This window comes from Galeopterus variegatus, unplaced genomic scaffold (assembly GCF_000696425.1).
Source record: "Galeopterus variegatus unplaced genomic scaffold, G_variegatus-3.0.2 Scaffold2966, whole genome shotgun sequence".
In the NCBI taxonomy this organism is placed as follows: domain Eukaryota; kingdom Metazoa; phylum Chordata; class Mammalia; order Dermoptera; family Cynocephalidae; genus Galeopterus; species Galeopterus variegatus.
The window spans coordinates 169,931-194,584 of record NW_007729077.1 but is presented as its reverse complement, the minus strand read 5'-3'; the positions used below and the strand labels follow the sequence as shown (position 1 = coordinate 194,584).

Below are 24,654 nucleotides of genomic sequence, written 5' to 3'. Positions count from 1 at the left end.
GGGGGGGTGGGGGCTGTGGGGTGGGGAGAGGAAGACAGCTTGAGCGAGTGTGGAGGGAAGAGCTGGCAAGCTCCACTTGCTGGATGAGAGCTTGGGTGGGAGAGAAGTCAAGGATGGGCTGCTAGAGTTTTGGCCTTGGCAGCTGGATGGATGGTGGTAGCATTTACAGAGAAAGCAGCTGCAGGGTGTGGCATCTGGGGATAGGAATCAAGATTTCTGTTTTGTACGTGTTCAGTTCAAGATGCTTATGTGAGTGCTCCTGCAGCTGAGAGGAAAGTCAGGACAAAAGATAGAAATTTGGGAGATACTGGCTTATGGGGTGGGGAGTTCAGAGAGACTGACCCCGGGGCACTCACATGGCGACTCAGAGGAAGGAGGGGACTTACCCATTGCACGTGGCAACGTGGTGACATGGATGACCACGGGAAGGGCTTTGGGACGGAGGGACCCTGAGTGGAATAGGGTGAAGGAGGGGATGGAGGGGTGCCTGGGGAAGCAGCATGGTGGACAGCTCTTCAGTGGGTTTTGTGAAGGGGAGCTGCGGTGGGGGAGGGAGGGGGTCAAGGAAGGAGGTGGATGGGGGACGGCCCAGGAGAGAGGCAGAGGAGTTGCAGGGACCAGGTCCTTCGTGGTGCACGGGTGTGCAGGGCTAGCCTTGCAGAGAGGTGGGGAGGGATGGAGATGCAGCTGTTCCAGGTGGTGGCAGGTCTGGTGTTGGGAAGACGAGGTATTCTTGTTCACACCTGTGTGCTCTGAGGAGGACAAGCCGGTAGCAGCAGCTGAGGGACGGGGCAGGGGGAGGGTGTGGCACCCCGTGCATGGCATTGTCACAGGCCAGTCCCTGAGATGCCGGTGCAGGCCCCTGTTCATCTTGGTCCCATCATTGGGGAGCAGCCCACTGATATGCGCCCCCTTGAGTCCTCTGAGCAGGGGTCTCACCAGGCTTTGCTCCAGTCATCTCTGCCCAACATTCTTCCTCCCCTCCTGCTCTTCATTTAGAACCTGTCTCCTAGGAACACAGGTGATTTGATCTCAGTTTTCCTGCTTGTACCCAGAGTTAGGGCTTTAGAGTCCAGCAGGAGCAGTGCACCTGTGTGGAGGTGCCAGGAATGAAGGTGCTGTCACAGAGGTGGCTGGCCTGCAAAGACCAGCTGTTGGGGCACTGCCAGAGCAGGGGGACCTGGAGCTTCTCTTGGGGCCACCATTCTGCTGAGGCAGGTGAGGAGCCTTGTGGTTCATGTCACAGGGAGATCCCAGGAGCCACCTGAAGCCGTCTCCCTCCTTTGTGGCCTTTGAAAATTCACAGGTAACATGTAAGTGTGATATAGAAGTCGGGGGGACCAGATGGGGTGACATGAGATGGTGATCAATATCTAATAGCTTCAGTTCTGTTTTTATTGCCATTTCTCCAACTGTGTAGCTACTTCTAGACTTTGCATTCGTTTTTTGGAGAAAGAGTGAAAATCCTGTTACTTAGCAGAGACTCTGGAAGGGAGGGAGGGAGGTTCAGGTGGAATCCAGCCCCTTGCAAGCCTCTCAGTCAATTTATTTAACCTCACTCTGCTTAGTTTTCTTGTCAGTAAAACAGTGATAACAATCTGCCTGCATAGGATTGAAAAGGTTTATATGATAATATCTAAAACACCCAACTTGGAACTTGGCCCAGCAGACATTCAACAGATTTGAGTTGCCAAGTGTCTGAATGTCTACTGCGTGCCAGGCACTGTGCTGGGTACATGGGTTCAGGGGGGAACTGAGCCTCTGCTCTTCATGAGGTCTGCATTCTAGTGGGCCTAGGGGACAGCCAACAGCAAACCACACCCGTGCTTTGTCACACGGCACTGGTGCTAGGAAGAGAAATGCAGCAGGGAAAGGAGGCCTTGGTGCCATGTGAGCAGAGCCTTGAGGAGCTGTGTTAGGCATCGGCTGTCTCGTGAGAGCTTCTAGGCAACATCCCTTATGCACATTCTTCAGAATGTGGAAGCGTGCCTGACATCTGTGTGATGTCATTGGTGGCCTGACACCTGGGTGGCAGAAAAGACCGCTGAGCAGTGCCATGCAGCCTCTGTGTGCTTCTCTTGCAGGGTTCAACTCCCTGGTGGGCGGCGTGATGGGCTTCTCCATCCTGCTGAGCGCGGAGGTGTTCAAGCACAACGCAGCGGTCTGGTACCTGGATGGCAGCATAGGTGTCCTCATCGGCCTCACTATATTTGCCTACGGGGTCAAGTACGTTGCTGCTTGCGTCTCTGCTTTCCTAGCCAGGAGTGCCACTTTTTTCACCCCTTCCCCAGTGAGGAAATGACAGAGCAGGATCCTGACAGTCACCTCTTGTACTTGGGTCCCTCCTGAGCCTGACTGTCAGGTGACTGGAAAAGCTCCCTGCAGGGGTCAGATATTCTTGTGGCTGGCACAGTAGTGAGGCAGGGACTTTGCCCAGAGGCTTAAGGCTTTTAAGCCACAAAGGGACTCCTTGTCTGGTGTCTTTATCATTCACTGAATGGTCCTCCCTTTAGCTCTTTGTGACCTGGGGATTTATGCTCCTTCCTCTAACAGTGGTCTTCACGGTGTCCCAGGCAAGTGTCTGTGTGGTTTCCTCACGTGTGACACCCCTCCTGCCACATGTGGGAGATGCTGCAGTGAGTTCTGGGAGCCCAGCAGCACCACGCAGCCCGAGGCTGGGCCTCGACCTCAGGGAACTTCTTGGTAAAGGGACTAGTCAGTGCAGAAGGTCCATGCTGAGGAATTGCCCCTCATCCAGGCTGGAGTCGGCCTTTGAGAGAACCATTTCTACAAGGTGCTGTGCTTTTAAATGTTAAAACACTTCCCGTCTCCCACTAGGATGGCTCCAGTCAAAAGGAGGGACAGTACTGACTGTGCTGGCGAGGATGTGGAGGAATTGAAACCCTCACATGTTGCTGGAGGGAATGTACCATGGCGCTGCTGCTTGGAAAAACAATTGGGCGGTTCCTCAAAACGTTAAACATGGAATTACTGTCTGACCCTGCAATTCCACGCCTTGTATATGATCCGAATGAATGAAAATACACATCCACGCCAGCACTTGTACTTAACGTTCACAGGAGTGTTATTCACGGCAGGCAAGAGTAGAAATGACCCAAATGTCCCTTAACAGAAGAATGGATAAAGGTGGCAGATCCACACAAGGGACTTGTTACTCAGCCGTAAAGAGGGACGAAGTACTGATCCGTGCCACATCATGGATGAACCTCAAACACTGTCCAGCGACAGAAGCTAGTCACAGAAGGCCACATGCAGTGATTCCATGTATATGAATATCCAGAATAGGCAAATCCATAGAGAACAGAAGTAGGTCAGCGGTTGCTGGGTGGGGTGGGAAGGGGAAACGGGGAGTGACTGCTAGTGGGTATGGGGTTTCTTTGGGGGAAGATAAAAATGTTCTGGAATTAAGATAGTGGGAATGATTACACGAATTCATGAATATACTAAAAGCCACTGAATTGTAGTACACTGTAAAGGGGTGAATTTTTTGGTATGTGAACGATTTCAGAAATTCTAACAACTTCCTTCGTACCGCCCGTGACTATGGAGGTGACCATGTCTGTCTCCCCCTTGCAGGCTCCTCATCGACATGGTGCCCAGAGTGAGGCAGACGCGTCACTACGAGATGTTTGAGTGACGGTGGCTGGTGGGGCTGCGCCACATCAAGACCGTCAGGACAGTGCGAGGTTTCCACGTAGGCAGATGGTGCCAATATTTAACTGAACATCCAGTTTCTTTTTTGGAAGTTTTCTTTCACACAGTTTGTCATCACGGGACGAAGTCTGCCCAGTGGTCGATCTGACCTGCTCCCTCCCTCCGCTGCCCCATCAAACACATTAGGACATCTCCCATAGGAGGGGACAGGCTTGCCATCTCCAGCAGGACTGACATCCTCTATTTTCTGGAGTAAATGGTTCTTGGGGATAGAGTAAGATCTCTGCTTGGCAGAAAGTTTTCCAGTGGTGCTCCAAGCCTGAAATGGATACTTAACTGACCAGATCCACCTTCTCCAGACTGTGCGTGGCTCCAGCCACCTCCTCGTTCTGAAGTCCCATATCCCCTGGCAGATTTTAAGGGAAGACTGTACCCTTTTGTCCCTCCCCCCATTACTTATCCAGAACCATCAGTATATCACTTTCTAATTTCTATCAATGTATTTCATTAGTTTCATACTGTTTTACTAACCCTAAATCTAAACAGATTTGTTCACACGACCATTCTATTTTTTAAAGTACTTAGTGATATACGTATGAGCTTTGCATGAATGACCTAATAAGCACATGCCCCTTTCTCGTACATTCAGAACCTGAACATCCATGTAAAAACAGGATACAGTACTTAGTGATATACGTATGAGCTTTGCATGAATGAATAAGCACATGCCCCTTTCTCGTACATTCAGAACCTGAACATCCATGTAAAAACAGGATACATTTTTGAGAGATGTGAAACTACAGTTTATTTGTAATAAATAATTATATAATCTATTCGTATATGCATATATCTATATGCTGTGTTAAGTGGTAATGGTACATTACAGTCTGTGAGAGATGGTTGACTCCACTGTAAGGAACACGACGTTCTCAGTTTATGTAACGTTAGGTGTAGATTCCATAGACGTGATTCCCCACAACCTTCTGTACCTCTCACACTACTGCTCGTCCAGGCAGCGGTGTCTGACCAATAAAGACCTTTACCAGTTTTGTATGGTATGGGAGATAATCTTTGAGAGTTGTCACCCTGCGGCACCAGCACATGGGGAGCCCTCATCCTGGGCAGGATTTCTGTGGCTGAAGGGGTTGCCTGTGTGGAGTTGAGAGTGGACACACTGAAGGACTGTCGCGATGGGCTTGGGGCATCTGGTGGACAGGCCCACCCCCACTAACCTCTCAGGGAGGGAAAAAGAGAGACCACACATTCATTTGGTGGCTCTGGAGGCCCTTGGAAGCCAGTCTTGCCTGGAACCAAGGGATGGCTGTGCCCCAGGCCTTACCCCAGCCTTCAGTGTCCCCCACCGCCAGCCAGTTAAGGGAAGGTTGTTTGTTCGAGGTCATGGAACCTTGGTCCAGTATGCTTTCAGTGGGGCTTCCCCCCGTGGTTTGCTGAAGATCTTCCCTACCGGATGTTTGAGTGAGTTTGGGAACTGCAGGATTTGATGATGGGTTTCCTTCTGCAGGTTTTCTCATTGCATACACATCGTGGACACTCAGGGAAGGATGCTACCATGTAGCATTCCCCCAACTCAGGCACTCAACGTTCCCTTGGCACCTTTCTTAGGACTTGTCTACCAAACATGCTCTGTGAACCATGTGGTATCACTGATGAAGGCTGGGTCAGGGTGGCTCCAGCATTACTTGCAGACAAGGGATAGCGTGGACTCCAGGGCATTTGCCTAACCAAGTGCTCATAGCCCTCTGATCATTGGTTCATAAGCTGCTTTTTCTGAGGGGGAGACCTGTATTCCAGGTCTAACAGTCGCTGGGCCTCAGAGAGCATTTTTAGTAGCCCATTGTGAGATTTTTAAATGTCTGTCTGGGGAAGTGTATCATATTTTTAAAAAAAGCTCACTTTCTAATTCAGCTCTCTTTAGGTGAAGGTAAGGCAGAGAGACGGCTCTGAAGTTACTATTCGTAGATGCGATGAAGGGAGAGAATATTCAGTAGTAAAACTCTTACCTTTCCCTCCTCAAATATACCTCCCTAGCAGTGTTTTCAGCAGTGCTTGCAAACCATAAAACAGCTGTGTGGGAGTCAGCAGATGCAGCTGGACAGCAGCTCAACTTTGTTCTGGAGATGACCCTGCACCCACCCAGCCCCCCAAAAATCACTTCCAGCTGTCACACAAGAAAAGTTTATTGAAAAATAAAGTTCTCCCTAGTTTCTCTAGAACAGTGGAAAACAAAGCAGTGCTCTCTATGCCGGTACAGTACATTTGGACGGCGACACCTTACTTGCAGAATCNCATACTGTTTTACTAACCCTAAATCTAAACAGATTTGTTCACACGACCATTCTATTTTTTAAAGTACTTAGTGATATACGTATGAGCTTTGCATGAATGAATAAGCACATGCCCCTTTCTCGTACATTCAGAACCTGAACATCCATGTAAAAACAGGATACATTTTTGAGAGATGTGAAACTACAGTTTATTTGTAATAAATAATTATATAATCTATTCGTATATGCATATATCTATATGCTGTGTTAAGTGGTAATGGTACATTACAGTCTGTGAGAGATGGTTGACTCCACTGTAAGGAACACGACGTTCTCAGTTTATGTAACGTTAGGTGTAGATTCCATAGACGTGATTCCCCACAACCTTCTGTACCTCTCACACTACTGCTCGTCCAGGCAGCGGTGTCTGACCAATAAAGACCTTTACCAGTTTTGTATGGTATGGGAGATAATCTTTGAGAGTTGTCACCCTGCGGCACCAGCACATGGGGAGCCCTCATCCTGGGCAGGATTTCTGTGGCTGAAGGGGTTGCCTGTGTGGAGTTGAGAGTGGACACACTGAAGGACTGTCGCGATGGGCTTGGGGCATCTGGTGGACAGGCCCACCCCCACTAACCTCTCAGGGAGGGAAAAAGAGAGACCACACATTCATTTGGTGGCTCTGGAGGCCCTTGGAAGCCAGTCTTGCCTGGAACCAAGGGATGGCTGTGCCCCAGGCCTTACCCCAGCCTTCAGTGTCCCCCACCGCCAGCCAGTTAAGGGAAGGTTGTTTGTTCGAGGTCATGGAACCTTGGTCCAGTATGCTTTCAGTGGGGCTTCCCCCCGTGGTTTGCTGAAGATCTTCCCTACCGGATGTTTGAGTGAGTTTGGGAACTGCAGGATTTGATGATGGGTTTCCTTCTGCAGGTTTTCTCATTGCATACACATCGTGGACACTCAGGGAAGGATGCTACCATGTAGCATTCCCCCAACTCAGGCACTCAACGTTCCCTTGGCACCTTTCTTAGGACTTGTCTACCAAACATGCTCTGTGAACCATGTGGTATCACTGATGAAGGCTGGGTCAGGGTGGCTCCAGCATTACTTGCAGACAAGGGATAGCGTGGACTCCAGGGCATTTGCCTAACCAAGTGCTCATAGCCCTCTGATCATTGGTTCATAAGCTGCTTTTTCTGAGGGGGAGACCTGTATTCCAGGTCTAACAGTCGCTGGGCCTCAGAGAGCATTTTTAGTAGCCCATTGTGAGATTTTTAAATGTCTGTCTGGGGAAGTGTATCATATTTTTAAAAAAAGCTCACTTTCTAATTCAGCTCTCTTTAGGTGAAGGTAAGGCAGAGAGACGGCTCTGAAGTTACTATTCGTAGATGCGATGAAGGGAGAGAATATTCAGTAGTAAAACTCTTACCTTTCCCTCCTCAAATATACCTCCCTAGCAGTGTTTTCAGCAGTGCTTGCAAACCATAAAACAGCTGTGTGGGAGTCAGCAGATGCAGCTGGACAGCAGCTCAACTTTGTTCTGGAGATGACCCTGCACCCACCCAGCCCCCCAAAAATCACTTCCAGCTGTCACACAAGAAAAGTTTATTGAAAAATAAAGTTCTCCCTAGTTTCTCTAGAACAGTGGAAAACAAAGCAGTGCTCTCTATGCCGGTACAGTACATTTGGACGGCGACACCTTACTTGCAGAATCCTGCACTACTTAACCCCAGAAGTGAACAGTAGAAAACGGTTGGACCAGGATCTGTTTAAAGACAAAGATGCAAATGGCCATTAGCTTAAAGACATCAAGGTTGTAACTACACTAGAAGGGATGTCACCATCTCCTTTGGCATCAATTGTTATGCTATTGTCTTGTAAATACTTGGGCAGGACAGTGTGCAAAATGCTCCCCAAGTTTGCTCCATCTCAGCTTTGGGGAATGGATGGACTGCACTAAGCTTCCCGACCTGTCTGCAGCACCACAAATGACCTCAGAGTGCTCACTACCCACCCCCATCCCCCATAGAGAATGGCTCTCCCACCAAATAAGACCCTTTCATCCCTTTGCCATGCCTCCCCTGCTATGGGGGTTTGGGTGGGGCTGAGGGACAGTCTTAAGGCCCCAAAATATCTGGGACAGAGAGAGTGACAATTGGAAAAAGGTAAGTTCTAATCATATCCACAGAATGGTAAGGCTGACTCAGCTGAAGAGAATACAAAGAAATTAAGACACTGGACTCCAGCAAATTCCCCCATATTCCCCAACTACAATCTATCCAGAGTTATGCCAAGATCGGGCATGAGATAAAACAGTCCACCAGGGAAGTAAAAACAAAAAGCAAACGATATTTAGGGGATTTGGGAAAACATCAACCACAAGGAGCCTCTGGGAGCTAAATGAGGCCCAAATCCTCCCGGTGCTTCTGCTGGCTACCCCCGGGGTGGGGTTGGGGTGGGTTTTCTCTGGGACCAGTCCATGGAATTTAATTTGATTGAAACATGAGAGTCTGATCCCAGAGGACAGAAGGGACCGCCCTGGCCAGCAGGGGGCAGCGAAGAGACTTCCTGGGGAATGTGTAGTTTAATTGGTCGTTCGTTCCTCCTCAACACAGAAAGGCCTCCGTTATTGCATTTCAGAGGCACTGTGTTAATTTTGATTCAAGGGGTGCAGTCTGTCAGAGAACTCATTTTGATTTCTAGCTCAAAAAAGTTCTTCAAAGAAAACCCTTGGAATGTTTTGGAAGACATCAGTGGGGTAAGGTTCAGTATGTGACCAAAGGTCACCTTTATCCTTTTCAGTTCCAGTTTATAAACTTTTGCAGCCTTGTTTCACTGGGTGCTGAAGTCTAGCATATTTTCAAATCACTCAGTGCATTCAGGAATACAGTAAAATTTCAACCAGCAGGGTAGGCACAGAACTTGACACACTAAACCAGTAATTCCTACAACATTCAATCCACTTGGAATAATATCGTCATGTAGGCATTACTTTTGAATCAAGAGATAGGGAGTGAGCTCAGCTCTTTATTTCTCAAGTTTTATGAAACACTAATAACAACAATATTTAACATTTACTAGGGCTTACTATGTGCCAGGCACTGTGCTAAACATTGAATCCTCACAAAACCCTAAGTGCTAAGACAGCTTTTCTGCATCTGAGACTATACAGCTAATTTGGTCTTTTGCTATAAAAGATTGGTTTTGTACTTTTTGTTGAAGCCAACAAGAATGAAAGGAACTCACCCTCAGCTTTATGAAATTCCCAGCTTCCTAAATGAGTATGAATCTATTTGTGTCCATCCATTCATATGAAGATGCTCTGCAGCCCCAAAGGGATGGATGGGATTAGAATAAAGCCAATATGGAAATTAAAATACTTTAAAATAAATAAAACAATCCAGGCTTGGGATAGTAACACATACAACAGAGCCTGTCGTTAACAAAATAAACTTTTTCTTTTTTTTTAAATCAAAAATTTGGGGGCATGGGGGAGGGTAGCAGTGTCAAATTATATACACCATCTAGGTGAACCACCTTGGAGAAATGGAGTGGCCCACCATGGTCTGGTCTGAAAAGCATACATCCACCTATAAACAACACAGTTTCAGTCTAACCTCTTATATTGGTGTCTTCACTACCAGTGAGTGGTACTAGGGCTTTACTCCGGTGGGGGAAGCTAATTATTCACCTTCATTAAATCCTGCATTCATTAAGGAAATAAAAAGGGTGCATATACTTTCCTTTCCATGATACTAACAGCTGATGTATTTCTGGGCCAGTGCTTCTAAGGAGCTCAGTGGTGCCTCATACCCCTTCGGTGCCACCCCTCACATAGGGCTGGACTTCTGCCTTGGCCACACCACAGCAACAGCCTGGGTGGCAGGGAGCACAGGCCTGTCAGCACATTGGCAAGAGAGACCTGAAGATAGGGCCGAGCATTCCAGGAGGGCGCGGCTGTGCACACACTTTGGCCTGAGGCACTGGGGGCATGCCTGGTGTTCAGCCTGAACATCTGCAGTGACCTAAGGACATGACCTGTCTACAAGCTGGACGAGTCTGCTGTCATCCTTCAACAGCACCCGATTCGATAAACTAACCCCAAAGAAAAGTGAAAAGGCACATCAGGGAAACAAACATTGCCAAACAAACAGACTCTAACATCTCCACACACACAAAAAAGCAAACTATAATAAGCAGTGACCAAAACCCAATCAGAGCAAAAATGCATAAAGTGTCTCCATTTGCACACGTGCAAATCAAACTGCATACACAAAATAAATGAGGTGTCTACTGCATCCAGACAAGTGTGTTTCCCCTTTCAGGAGTTTTTATTCCAAGCTTTCAAGGGGAAGCTTCCTATCAATCAATTAGATAAATATTTTCCCTCAAGTTTAAGAGCTTAGGATCACAATGGGGAAAACAACCTAAAAGACCAGGCAAGATGATTATAGTACAGGAAAGCATTAATCCTAGGATTTCTCTCCCCCTGGAAGTGTCACCAATTACTACTCAGATTAGGATTCTATTAAGATCAGCGGTGGAAGAACTGCTGCAGGCTCCCAGCCCATGCTGGCAGAGACGTCTTCCTCTCCTTATCCACACACGGCAGATGGAAGCCCCTTCCCCGATTTCCTCTTGAGAGTCACTGACCAGACCTGGGCCAGTCTGAGGAAGCCTGGGAGCCGGTATGTATTTGGGGCCACTGACAGTTGACAATGCCTTTAACAGCTGGAGTGTGGATTTGTTTGCCCCCAAAGCAGCAGCCCATCTGTGGAACTCCAGCTTACTTCCAGCCAATACTGGACTGGGGGGTAGTAAGAGGAATTTTTAAATTGGAGAAAGTGCTCTTCTGGGCTGCCTGCCCCCAGGGTCCTGACTTGAGGAGGAACTAGAAGGTAGAGAAGCCTCCTAAGTTTCAGAATTCCTGGGCTTGCTTGAACAGCTCTGTGCTAAATGAGCTGGGAAATCAGTCTCGGTCGGCAGGCTCCCCCTGCTGGTAGAATGACTGCACTGATATCCTCAGTATCAGAAGTTCCTAAAAGAGCCCAGGAGAGGGCAGCACTGGCCCAGGAACAGCAGGGCTGGGAACTCAGGCAAATTCCCACACCCCAGAGTGCAGCCGAGAGGCCCGTTCACAGGGAAGAGCTCTTCCTGCCCTCCTACTGCAGGAAGCCGCCCTTGCAAAGCATAAAGGGCAGGAACACACACTCGTACTCTATCACCAGTTCCTTTGGACTTCTGCCCTTCTTGTGGCTGGGTCCAGGCAGAGGCTATTCTCAACCAGATCTTGAGGGGCCCCTGAATTGATGCTCAGGGGCCACTCTTCCCCTCCATTCTCTTGAACTGCCATTGCAACTAAAAATCTACTGAGCAGGGATCTGAAGGCCTTAAAAAAAAAAAAAAAAGGCTGGCTATGCATTTGGTATTACTTATGCACCAGGGTAGAAACCAAGAAGCAGGCACCACCTAACTTGTCAGACTTAAAGACTGCATGCTCTCTCTGGTCCCCACGAAGCAGAATTCTTCCTTTCCTTCACTCCTGAAGGCCAACCCAGCCATTACTCTTGCCCAACTGTTCTGTCTGGCCGAGGCTCCACCTGGCTGTCCCTCCATTCCCCAACAGCAGGCAGGGTGCTGGCAAGCACAGTGCTGCAGGCATGGGCAGAGGGCCAAGCCACCAAGGCACTCCACACCACCAGAGGATGCCCACAGCTCCTAGCAGGGACGGTCTGACAGAGGTGGAAGGGGGCTCATTCTCACCGGCATGAAGGTGCACACAGAGCATGGAAACAAAGGCAAAGCCCAGGTCCTCCAGGGTTTGGAAGCTGGGACCCAACGTGTCTGACTGGGCCACCCAGCTGACTGGCTCATCCCTGTCAGAATAATCGCCTAGAGTAAAAGCCAGCCTCAGACTCCCACCCCTCATGAGCCACACGCCAGGACAGCACACACTTATCCTGAGCTGCTCCTGCTCCCCCAACAGACACCAAATTCACCAAAAGCCCCACTGCCTGGACTTTATGGTATCTGACATCAGAGGGAACACGACACAAGTCCACCTGTCAGGAGCCCAGATCCGGTTGTGCCATCAGTTCTTAAGGACCGACTTCAACCCCATCCAAATCTCAGTTCAAACACAAACCTCTCTGTGGGCTAAAGAGCTGGCCCTCCAAGTCCAAGGGCAGCTTTCTGAGTCCCACATCTCTGCTTCCCACCTTACAATGGCGTGGGAGGGAGAGAGAATTTATTACAAATTAGTAAACATAAACTCCCCAATCCCACCTTTCTTTTCTAAAGGGATTCTAACCAGAAATTAGGACCTAAGTGTGTGTGTGGGTGGGCAAGAAACACGGAGGAAAAAGGCCTCTCTGGGCTACAAAGCAGCCCCGTGTTTTGTCACTGGGCTCTCTGGACAACACAGGCACGTCTCCCTATGCCAAGGGGGTGCCTGTCCTCTAGCTGTCGTCTGGCCAGCACACCCAGGATTGGCTCTACAACAATGCCCTAGAGCATCGGGCTGTTTCCAAAGCAAGATTTTCTTTTGCTCTGCTGCCATCCACTTTGAGAAGCCAGGTCCCCACAGCTGCCCTCGAGATGCCACCAGCCCTATGGCACTCCCTGTCTCCGGCCCACTGCCGAGAGAACAGTATAGTGAAGGTGGATGGTAAACAGTAGAGAGTAAAAGAAACATGTGATCAATCCCTTTTCTCCCTCCCCGGTGCCCCTCCCTCCCTCCCTCCCAAATAAATAAGTTAATGGGTTTAGGAATGTTCCCATTCAAAGTTCTTTCCAATCAGTTCTATTCCTCTTGTTTTGTTTTAAATGAATCTTGAGTATTTCTTTTTACCCTGGAGCAGCTGCCTTGACAGAGTCTCCCCACAGTTGCTCCTCAAAAAATAGAAATGACATTGTGCCAGGGAGAAGCCAGACTCCCGGCCTGACATCTGCTCTCACTGTGTTGTGGTGAAAACTCCGCTGCGATGCTCTGACCGCAGCAGGAGCAATGCCAAATTGAAACCTTCCACCAAAATGTTCAGGGCTCTGGCCAGAGTCCCTGCATGACTTCTGCCCCCAGCCCTGCCCGATGGGACTGGAGCCGCCAACCTCCCCACCACAATGACTGTGGGGCTGGGCAGGTGGCTGCTATAGGCAGTCTTTGCAGAGGGCCACCTGGCCCTTGATGAAGTCCCGGCAGGGGCAGATCCTCTGGTGCCTGGGGTGGGCGCCCGCACAGCTGAAGAGCAGGAGGTCACCTTGGAACACACAGTGCTTGTTCTTAGGGTCGAAGGAGGGCACCAGGATGTCCTTGGCCAGCTCTGAGCTGTGGCAGGTCACCTCATACCTGAAGAGGAAGAGAAAGGCACACAGGTTGGAGATGCAGGGAACACAGCCTGTCCTTGTACTGCCCCGTCAGCCCACCTCCTGAGGTATGGGGAGGACATCCGTTCTTCTGCTTTAGAAATGATGTGCCCCAAGACTCTGACCCACAGTTCTCCACCCCTAGTCATCCAGAAAGACATGCGTGTGCCAGGACGTGCACACGAGGTGCGTGCGCGAGGACACTCAGCGAAGCCTTGTCTGTAATGGAGAACTGGAAACTACCTGAATACTCACCAAACAGGGGGTGGCTGAATACATTATGGCCCGTTTGTGCTTTTGGAGTTCTATGCAGCCCTTGAAAAAGAATGAGGGAGAAATGCGTGCACCAGCATGACAGCTGTCCTGGGGGACGGTGAGTTCTGGAACAGATGTGCAGTGTGACCGACAGTGAGTGCAGTGAGGGTGTGAGAGTTGGAAAGGCCACACACTAACGTGCTGGCAACGGTGGCTTCTGAGGAGTGAGACTGGGGCAAAGCTGTGTGTTTCTTAAATATTTTTAGAAAGTATGCTTAACTTTTTAATTAAACGCTTTGCATGACAGCTGTCCTGGGGGACGGTGAGTTCTGGAACAGATGTGCAGTGTGACCGACAGTGCGTGCAGTGAGGGTGTGAGAGTTGGGAAGGCCACACACTAACGTGCTGGCAACGGTGGCTTCTGAGGAGTGAGACTGGGGCAAAGCTGTGCGTTTCTTAAATATTTTTAGAAAGTATGCTTAACTTTTTAATTAAACGCTTAAAAAAATTCCTGTTATATGGCCTTTGCTCCTGCTGGAAAGCAATCCGGGGTAACGGTTCACTGAACCTTTGCAGCTACCCTTCGGCCATGGTACTAGTAACCCCAGAGGGAGATAAGTGAGCAAAGGCTTCGGGATGTGCAGGGCGGGGTCTGAATCCAGGCCCTGCTCCTGAGCCTTGTGCTCTCGCTCCTCTGCCATCTTTTCCCAACAGCTGAGTCATCTGTGGGCTGGGGACCCTCATGGCTTTGCTTCCTTGGGCTGGGACCACTGTATGGGGGGTTAATGATATGCTGGATGTGCCCACTCCTAAGGGTGTTGGCCTCGTAAAGAAGAGTGACCCATCTTTTCTTCTCGGCTGGGATGCTTTAGTCCTACCTACCTGGGCTCCCCAGAACAAGAGGGCCTCACCTGGTGTCCCACACTGATGCCAGGTGGGAACCAGTGCTGAACCCGAGTCTGGAGAAGGAGGTGTAAAGGGCTGGCCAGACCTGGGTCTGAGTCCCAGCTTCATCTCTTAGGAGCTGTGTGACCCTAGCCAAATGACTGAGCCTCTCTGTGGCTTGGTTGTCTCTTCTGTAAAATGGGGATAAATAATCCTTAATTGCAGGAGTTAAATTAGTGCTTCTAGAACACTTGGCAGAATCTAGCTTTTAGTTAGTAGCTAATAAATGGTAATGATAATTATTATTATGATTATTGTCATCATCATCCTGCCCTGGCAGATGTTGGAGGGGCCATGCCACCTCCGTCCCTTGCCTGATGTAGTGATGTATGAAGCATTTCCATTTCTCTCTGTCCATGGAGGTCTCTTTGTCCAGTAAGCTTCTTGCTGACAGGGAGGGAGGGGATCGTTGTCTCTGGGCAGCTTCCACACTGGGAGTGGCGAGCGTCAGGGCATCACTCTCGTCTTCCTCTGACTGCCCGGCCCCGCCTCTCTTTGCTGACATTAATTCAGCGATTCCCAGCACATCTGTTGGGGCTTCTGGCGAGCTCTTTGAGGCTGCCAGCCTGGCTCCTGCTCAGTCATGGCTTCTGGAACTCAGCACATCACTGGCACTCGGCCTGCCTTCCCAGGGCCCCCGCACATGCCTATTAGATCAGGAGAGCAGCCCCCTTATCTCGCCCCTGCAGTCACCAGGGGCGTTCTCCGACTTCTCTAAATACCCTAACACCCTGTTCTTGGTGCCAGCTGGGAGGTGCTGGTGCCCAGGGGGTTAAGGTCATGGACCATGAAGGAAGAGGGCAGGAAGTGGAAGTTTTATGGGTTTCCTAAAAGGAAAAATAAGTCAGAGACTTGAGGCTTACCAAGTCCTTCACAGGACACCCTGACTGGCCAACAAAGAGAATGGGGTATCGGAGCTCAATTTTGAAATGAAAGTTTATGTAAGGAATGTGGCCTTGGGATACAGATTTACACCTATACTATTTCCTTGTTTAGGTGAATTATAGCAGCTGCTGTGTCTTAACTCAAACCATCTGCCTGGCACACTGCTAACAGGGAGTGAGGGAATCTACAGCTCCTCTCAGACTCCACGTGAGGGGTGTAATTGCCAGGAGGCCTGAAGAGCCCTTCTGCTGCCTCCTGGGCCACTGGACTCTGGCTCCAGGCCAGTCTCCCAGGGTATGAACACAGGTGCTCAAGCAAGGCTGCAGCTGCAGAAGCCTGCCTGAGCCAATGTACAAAGACACTGTGAAGGCTCGAGCAGCAGCTGCTTCCCAGAGCCACAGGGCAGATGTGTCACGGGGCAGGTCCTTGAAGGTCCAATCAGTATGGCACTGTGGGCACAACAAGACGGCTCTGGCCACTTTTGCATGCCACCCAATCCCTGGCCTGAGCGTCTCCCAGGCCCCTAGGGAGCTTCTTCTTCCATTGGCACGCAGGTGCCTGCCCCACAGCCCCGGGCAGTCAGGAAGGCACTCCATCAGCCTTGCTTAACTAAAGAGCAAAAGTTACCAGTGAGGTGAAGCGAATTTCCCCAGTCGCTAGAGTGCACCCAGAGAGCAGATGGCCTCCACAGCCCAGGGGTCCCTGAAGCCCATGAATCCTCTGCCTTTCCAGTGTGTGCACAGTGCTGCATCTGCCTCTGTCCCCATGGTGTCTGTCACACACACACCCTCCCGCTCAGAGACTCCACGCACGGTGTGCCAACTCCTCTCCAGTTGGCCTCCGTGGCTTCCTTATAGGATGGGAGTTGGGGCTTCTAGGGCCCAGTGGCCCTCAGTTTACATGTTTCTAGCTCTTGAAGAACAGAGGGCAGAGCCCCTTTGCATGGGGCTGTCCACTTCTTCCCCTGCAGCCACTGGGGCTGTCCACTTCTTCCTCTGCAGCTTAGCTGAGAACCCCAGGCATCAGAGATGAGGAGAGAAGCCACCTGTCCCTCCACAACACACAGACACATGACACATGGCCCTTCTGGGTAGTGAGACAGAAGGAGGGCCATCCTACGTGCTGCTCCTACTCCTCCTGCTCACCCCTGCCCCGCCTCCCTCCCTCCCTCAGCCCCCCTCGAGAGGGCCCTGTTTATTCCAGCCCTGACCCCACCAAGTCCTACCCAAACCCCCTCGTGATCACTCTGACTCAGTGCCACCTCCCTTCTCTAGGTGCCAAAGCACTCAGTCTACACTTCACCACTTAGAATTCCCCTACTCAGAGAGAAATCCCAATCACCAAATAATTTTAAATTTTTGTAGATACAACTTTAAAAAGAGGCAGCAAAACTACAAACCAGCTCCACATTAACTCGTGTTCCTATTTATGGAGCCGAGGTCTTCCCCACTGGGCCACTGGAATGGACTCTGGTACTTCCCAGGACTCTCTGCCTTCTGGTCCCCTCATCCCAGGCTGAGTGGAGTCTTGTCCAGAGGACAGGTCACACCTGAGACATGCATGCTCTGTGGTGGTCCCCCAGCACTTAATTGTACCCTGTTACAAGTATGGGGGCTCAAAGACCAGTTGCTTGATTCTCCCTGATTCAAGACGACAGTACTGCTGTCAAAAGGGCTCAATTTATGCAATGTATTAAATTCATACTATCCAAAAAGGACAGGCAGTCCTTAAGGGCCATGGACACCCAAAAACTGAAAGGAGCTCAAGCTCAGCTGAGAACCAGGTCCCAACTTGGAGAAGAAGAGCTGGCTTGCAGAAGCTGCCAATTGCTAATTGGCCATGAATACGGATGGGCCAGGATTACCTCCACACTGAGGAGGCCCTCAATAGACTGCCAGATCGTTGGGGCTCTATAATACTGTCAGTATTTACAAACGCGTGCACAAGTTATGCAATGGGGCTCTTATGTTCAGAGAATTAATTTCAGACAGCTCTATTGCAAAATTAGCATTCATTCGAGCTTCCTGTAAGAAAACCATATCCCTACAGTGGGGTGGGAGTGGGGGTGGCAGTCCCTGGGCACAGGGCCTGGCCGCAGGACAGCGCACACCACAGGACTCTGTGTGGTATGCGGAAGTGGAGAGGAGGCTGCCCAAAGCTCTCTGGAAGGAGGGGCTGTTCTGCTCTGTCTTTGGCAAGGGCTGTGCATCACCTCACCATCACCCAGGACGTCCGCATCTTACACATAAGAAAACTGATGGACAGAGGAACTGGCCGCTCACCCACCTGATGGCTCCCCTTCCTGTCCCTGCTGTCCCTTTCCCTGGGGGTGGGCCACCTGTGTGGGGCCCCATGCTAGCTATAAGCTAGTCATGGTATGGTCATGGTATCCAGGCCAAGAGCCTGTCCAGGAAGCAAGCCGTGCTGCTCACACGTCCCATTCAGGTCCCATTCCCAGGATGCAGCTCCTCCTGTTCCCTCTCCCAGAGGAGGGCTACACATAGACAGTACTGTGCGCTCTGTCCCTAGTCTGTCCCAGCGAAGTCAGACTTCTGACACAGAGTACCCAGGACTCTCCGAAAGCCACCTTGCTCTGGGAGCTATCTGCAAGAGGACCAGCAGAAGCTCCTTGTGGAACAGTAGAATTCAGGAGCTATGCTGTGCGACTGGAAGCTTCCAGTACCATCACAGGCATCCCATGTATATCAGACCACCTCCCCTACCACAAAGCTTCCCTGGTTGTGGAGTGGGGTGCCATGCTGACCTCCCTTGTCTGGCCTGTGCCTTTGTTTTGGTGGTGGAACCGAGGCAGCCTCTGAGCCTGATCTTCCCATTAAAAAAAGGGGAAAAAAATAGCACCCCCCACATGCCTAGGGAGCCAGAGGCCACACTCTGTCTCTGAAATGGCTTATACCACACTGGGGGACAGTAAGACACACAGGAGGGACTGGGTGAGCTCGGACCAGTGTGCACAGATAACCACAGTGGCCAACAGCTCTAACAGGGTGTGAAGCCAGATGGGGGCTCCATTCCTTAAATGCTCTCTGCAAGCCCGGGATGGTGCCCTGCTGTACTGAGTATGTAGAGTTGGGACAGCAGGGTCCTATTATTTATAGACAAGCCTCTTGGAGAAAACACCTAATCAGAGCTTTTTGGGTGGTGGTTGGGTGGGTATGATGAAAATTGAGAGACCAGATTTAGTACTGACAGGGGTCATGTGCCAGAGGCTGGAAGAAACTTGACACGAAAACTTGGGAACTGCAGACGCCAAGCTCAAAATACTAACACGAAGGGAAACGAACAGCATCACTAAAAGTAACACAAGCACGAGATAAAAACTCAGGGGGCACATAACGCCCCTCCTGGGTGCAGCTCTGGCTGGTGTTCCTGGTGCTGCACCCACCTCACTGCTAAGGGACCCAGCAGAGTCAAGCCTGCGATGTGCCATGTGCCAAAGTTCCAGAAGAAATTGCGAAAGGGGACAGAGAAGGTGGAGAAGGTGGCTCTTGGAATCTCTCATGGGCAGTTTTGTGCCAGCTCCTTCTCCATCTTTCTCATTCTTGACTCCAGGGTTGAAGACTGTGGTTCTGTGCCCACCTCCATTCCCACCGTTCTTGGGTGCAACGTTAGCAAACTGAACACCTCCTGCAATCTCTGAGCCCAGACATAGCATTATTTATGCAAACACAACACCCCCATCCAAATTCTAAATACATCAGCATGCCAGGTGACTTCATCTCACCTAATAAAAATGCTGGACTCACTGTCTCTCGGGGGAAGCATGCTGCAACCTGCCCCCCCACCCACATCTTTTCCCTACAGCCCCCAAGCCTGGAGACTGAAACCTCATACCCCTCAACCCCACTCTAAACCAGAAGGCGAGCTGGAGTCCAGAGGCTGCTACCCCTGCCCTGAGGCACTTACTTCAGCATGTCCTTGTCCTTGTTGAGGTGCTGGAAGAAAGAAGGCTCACAGATGAGCTGGTTCTCCTGGCACACCTGCTTGCAGGACTGGCCGGGTTCTGCAAGCTTTACCTGCAGGGCACTGAGGGGTGGCCACATCACTTGCCCATGGCAGAAGTCCTAGAATGACAATGAAGCTGTCAGCCAAGGGGACAAAAATGCCACTGGGGATCCCCAGCCCTGTCAAGCAATCCTGACAACAGGACGCACCAGGCTGGGAGGGAGCCATGAAAGGGAAGAGTTGGAGCCTGCCAGATGTGGGTTGAAACGAGGCTCAGCTGGAGCATGCCCTCGGGCCAGGTCTGGACCTCTCTCCTCAACAGCTTCCTCAACCACAGAAGGGGACAATGACAGTATCTCCCACAAAGGGCAGAGGATGAGAGGTAATACCTGTACCGTGCATAGCACCATGCCTGCCCAAAGAGGGCAGCTATTAATCACCATCACCATCATCAGCTACGCAATCTAGCTATCCACTCTTGAGGGCCTATCTCTGGCCCACCTCTACCAGCTGGTCTGTTCCCTCCTGATTCCAAGGACACTGTAACTGTCCACCTAATTTAACCGTTGCCTGATACGATATTGTTTCATGAGTGCTAGTTTTATTTCAATGGCAAGATTCTGACATCGGTGACAATGTTCCACTAATTCAACAACTAGAGAAATGGCCTGAGTGGTGTGTGACAAGGAGCATGGTACCCCCCACAAAGAAGGTGTGCACGATGCTCAGAGTGGGGCAGGGCCAGTCATTCCTGGATATAGAGGGAGTGGAGAAAACCAGCACGTCCAAGGAAAACACATAGCAGGGAGACGGTTGGAGGACCAGGAAGTGACCCTAGCAACACAAGGAACGATCAGCTGGGTTAGGAGGAGGAGCTGGGAAGGCAGCAGCAGGGACCCCGGCTCTCATGAGCGATGGGGACGCAGGCACCACTGGCTCCCACAGCTTGCTCTACTTGCACGCCATCAACAGAACCCCAGCAAATCCCTCCGAATCCTCGGGCTGCCCAACCTGCCCAAGGTGCCGTCTGTGCTGGAGACCTGCGCTCTGAAAGCCACTTGTAGGAATTCAGCCCACAGACACACGGGGACAAGAAAAGAAACAGGCACGGGATGGACAGCAGCATTGCTAGAGGAGAAGCAAATGACTTAAAACGACCCAAAGGCTGTATTTAAACACAGCTGCTTAAAGGTTTCTACATGCTGAATGGAAACACGTACAAGCCATGCTGAGAAATGAAAGGAGGAGAGCGGGGAACGGCAGGCAGTGTACCGGTCATGCAAGTACTGGGGTGGAGACCCACAGACAGATCGACATGTGTGCTCTGCTGAGAAGCCAATGCAATCACAGGGTCACGAGTGGTCAGGAAATTTACTTTGTAATGTATGTCCTTCTGGAATGTTTAATTTTTCCTCATGTTTCCTCTCCCTGCTCTGTGTGGACGAGGAGGTGGTGATCTCGGGGCCCAGAGCTTCCAGCACTGGTGAGCACAGAGGAAATGTCACATGCCCCACCCTTGTTTGTCATGTGGGGCGTCGCAGGAGGGGCACAAGGGGCCTCACACTGCAGGAGGGCCCAGAGCTGCATCCAGGAGGGGCCTATGTACTGTTTTTTTTTTTTTTACCTTGTGCTTACAGTACTTTTAATGAGCCAAAAGATGACAAAAAAGAGCAAAGCAAAATTCGCCCCAGGCTCTGCAGCAGCAGTCTCTGACACCACAGCCTGCCTGTCCCTTTTATTAGTCTGCGAACCTTTGAGCAAAATATGCAACATTCCGAAGCCTCAGTTTCCTAGTCAGAAAAATGCAGATGATGACAGTGATGGCTTCCTCAGCTCTCCCAACCTCCTTCCTGGAGGAGGTGGCCCTGCCACATGCTGAGAAAGACAGCTGGTGGGTTGGGAGCACTTGGTGCCAGCTTCCACTCCAGTCTGCTCCCACGTCACACGTGCCTGAGGAGGGACTCAACTGTGTGGGCCTGAGTCTGGAGGTGAATAAACTGAAATGCTTTACTGAACGGTGCGCAGGAAACCTAGATGTGGACTCACCTCAGCTGACAGCAGGATTCTAGAAGGGTCTAATAATCCAGACGTGGTAGAAATATAACTAGGTTATTTAGAGATAGTAGGACACAGCTTAATCTTCTGAAAGTGATGGATGGAGGGTGGGTAAGCAGTGTCCTAGGACCCACACAGCCCTGGGCACCCCCAGAGATGGACCACTGGGCAGGCACATACTGAAACAGAAGCCCCTGTTATAAGCCTTTTCTCACCAGGAGGTGCAAGCCCACTGGGTGCTCAGAGGCTGAAGGTTTTCTGTTCCATTCACCCACAGCACAGGCTAATAGGGCAATGCCAACGTGCCTTACCTGCTCACCGAATGCACTCGTTCATTCACTCATCCGACAAACACTTGCTAAGAGGCAGAAAAGCAGAGTGCAGACTGCCTGGGTTTGAATCTTATTTCCTCCGCTTACTAGCTGAGTGATCTTGGCTAGTTACATAATATTTCCTTGCCTCAGTTTCCTCAATCATAAGATGTATGTTAATTGTTCCCTCATAGCACTGCAGAGGGGATTAAATTAATTCTAATGTATGAAGTTCTCAGAGAAGTGCCTGACACAAATAACACCATCTGTGTGTTGGCTGTCACCATTACAACGTACAAGGCACTCTTCCAGACACTTGGGGGGAGGGTGACTTGGTGAACTAATGGATCCAAAACCCCTGCCTTCATAGAGCTTATGTTCAGCGAGGAAGATGGATGAGACAAGATTAGAGGCTCTGACAAGGAGGCGCAGGGAGTTCCGGGTGACCTGGGGAGAGTGTGTATTGGTGGCAGGAAGTAGGAGGAGATGGGACTCAAGAGTTCCCAGGGAGTCCAGCACAGAAAGCTTTAGGGGCCAATGTAAAGCACAGGATCTTCAGTGCTGAGGACAGACTGCAGGAGCAAAAGCAGACGCAGACAGTTAGGAAGCCACTGCAATAGTGCAGGAGAGAGACAAGGAACTGAGACCAGACGTGAGCATCTCTGTTCAGCAAACCTCCATGAAACACTCATACAAGCTGGCTTTGAAGGTGTCCTCACTCATTCATTCAAAACTTTACACATGACTATTAAAGCCTCACACTAGGTGTTTGAAATACAAACACGATGGCGATGCAGTCCTTGAGCTCAGAAGTTCAGTGCACAGTCTAGTGAGAGAGGCTGACACTTAAAAACTGACAGAATAGTACAAAACAGATGCTCAAACAGGATGCAAAGGCCAGTTGGAGGAGGGAAAGGATTAGCTGTTTGGGGAGGGAAAGAGTGGTGGTGGTAGCAGTCAGAGAAGGTCTCCAGGAGATAGGGATGTCTGGGCTGGGTTTTGCAGGCTGAATAGGAGTTGGCGGCTTACCACTAACATGGTCCCTTGCATATAATTGGCGCTCAGTAAAGAGCTATAGAACTTAACTGAATGGCTTTGGCATTCTGGGGCTTTGATAGTCATAGAATTAGAAGACGAGACTATTCCAACCCAGTGAGGGTTCTACGCAGCCAGAATGAGGTACAAACAGTGATTTCCAATTTGGTTAAGAAGCCCACTTAGAACATCTGCATTCCTCTCTAACAATAATTTCAACCAGTCACCAAATTCTCCTCAATCTGCTTGACTATTCTGAAATTTCCATGCAGTAACCACAAGCCATAAAGAAAGGTCTATTAACCAACAAATTAATGAGAAAAATGTTCTAAACAAATGAATACAACCTCTGTGAAGAGGAAGTAAGAGCACCACCTCTGTAATGAAGGCTAAGTAACAGCACGAAGACAACGTTCTTCACAAAAGCACCAAAAGAGCTAGAGAAGACCAGGGCTGGGGGTGGGGAGAGAGAAGCACCTAGGAGAGAAGCACCAGGTGAAGGGGCTGGCTTGTCCCTCCCTCTTGGTTGGCTGGGCCAGATGGAAAGTGTCACCAGTTTGGAGCAAAACAGAGGAGCAGGAACAGAAGAGCCAGTAAGAGTGGTATGTGATGGGTCTTTCCCACCTCCCCCGCCCTGTCCCCAGTCCAGGTCAGATCTCTCATGGAGTTATTATAAGCCCACAATATATTAGGTCCAAGTGGACTTCTCTGGAAAGCCACATTGTTTGGGACCAAGAAGATAGGGACAGATACACAGGTCTGGGGGCAGGATCTAGAGGAAGTAAGATCAGGAATTTGCAAACAAAAAAGGGGTGGGGGGCCGACCCCATGGCTCACTCGGGAGAGTGCGGCGCTGGGAGAGCAGCGGCACTCCTGCCGCAGGTTCGGATCCTATATAGGGATGGCCGGTGTACTCACTGGCTGAGCGCAGTGCGGGCGACACCAAGCCAAGGGTTGCGATCCCCTTACTGGTCACAAAAAAAAAGGGGGGGGTGGGGGGCTCCAGGCCATGAACATAGGATTTGGACCATATTCAGCCAGCTGTTTGAGGGACAAGGGACACATTTGTTATTTGTGCTCTAGCTGGGAAATCCAGGGCCTGGCACAGAAGTGTTCAATAAACACTAAGTGATTGATGGATGGGATTAAGCACACCTCAGCTGCCTGCTGGAACCTACCATTTTCTGCCTGTGCTGTCCTTCAAAAGGAAGTGAACTCTGTCCACATGCGGCCCCTGGAGCTGTTTCCCAGAAGTGGGTGTGAATCTGTTTCCACAAAGGCAACAGAGAAGACGGCTGTGGAGCTGAGCATCATGGATTAATGCCCACGGATGATCTCTGCACCTGCAGATCAACTGAGCCAACAAGCTTACTCTTGAAAGAGTTAGACATAAATCTACCACAGTCCACACTCTTCTACTACTAGGAGTCTACCCAAAAGAAAAAAAACTCATCTATGTGAAGACTGCAGTTCATAGCAACACTTATCACAATAGTCAAAAGGCAGAAATAACCCAAATGTCTATCAGCTGGTGAATGGATAAACAAACTGTGGTATGTCCAGACTGTGGAATACTGTAAGCAATAGAAAGAACTAAGTTCTGATACATGCTACAACATGGATAAATCCCAAGACATAATGCCAAGTGAAAGAAGCCAGAAATCTCCAGAAAAGGCAAAGGAGACAAAAAAATAGATCCGTGTTTTGCTGGGGCTAGTGTAGGAGAGCAAGGACTAACTACAAACAGGCACGACGAAGCTTTGGGGTGATGAAATGTTGCAAAACTAGATTGTGGTGGTAGGTACATAACTCTACTAAACTGCTAAAAAAAAAAATCATTGAATTGTATCCTTACATAAAATGAACTTTATGGTCTGTAAATTACA

At 50.0% G+C, this 24,654-nt stretch overlaps 2 protein-coding genes and 1 long non-coding RNA gene across 3 annotated transcripts in view; 1 reads left to right on the top strand and 2 right to left on the bottom strand.

Annotated features, from left to right (window-relative positions):
• Positions 1-4,104, top strand: part of TMEM163 (transmembrane protein 163) — a 60,925-nt gene extending 56,821 nt beyond the window's left edge. The window contains exons 4-5 of the mRNA XM_008583566.1: positions 2,085-2,226; positions 3,598-4,104. Coding sequence (XP_008581788.1) covers positions 2,085-2,226; positions 3,598-3,658 — 203 coding nt within the window. The 3' untranslated portion in view covers positions 3,659-4,104. The remainder of the gene's footprint in view (positions 1-2,084; positions 2,227-3,597) is intronic.
• A 1,751-nt stretch (positions 4,105-5,855) lies between these two features.
• On the bottom strand, positions 5,856-12,104 carry LOC103599447. Its single transcript, XR_551290.1, has 2 exons — positions 7,657-12,104; positions 5,856-5,966 (listed from the first exon to the last, which is right to left on the bottom strand). It is a non-coding gene; the product is annotated as an uncharacterized LOC103599447 (long non-coding RNA).
• Positions 12,105-12,778: 674 nt separating this feature from the next.
• LOC103599446 (alpha-1,6-mannosylglycoprotein 6-beta-N-acetylglucosaminyltransferase A-like) overlaps positions 12,779-24,654 on the bottom strand; it is a 46,007-nt gene continuing 34,131 nt past the window's right edge. The window contains exons 5-6 of the mRNA XM_008583563.1: positions 19,329-19,486; positions 12,779-13,302 (exon numbers count right to left, since the gene is read on the bottom strand). Coding sequence (XP_008581785.1) covers positions 13,104-13,302; positions 19,329-19,486 — 357 coding nt within the window. The 3' untranslated portion in view covers positions 12,779-13,103. The remainder of the gene's footprint in view (positions 13,303-19,328; positions 19,487-24,654) is intronic.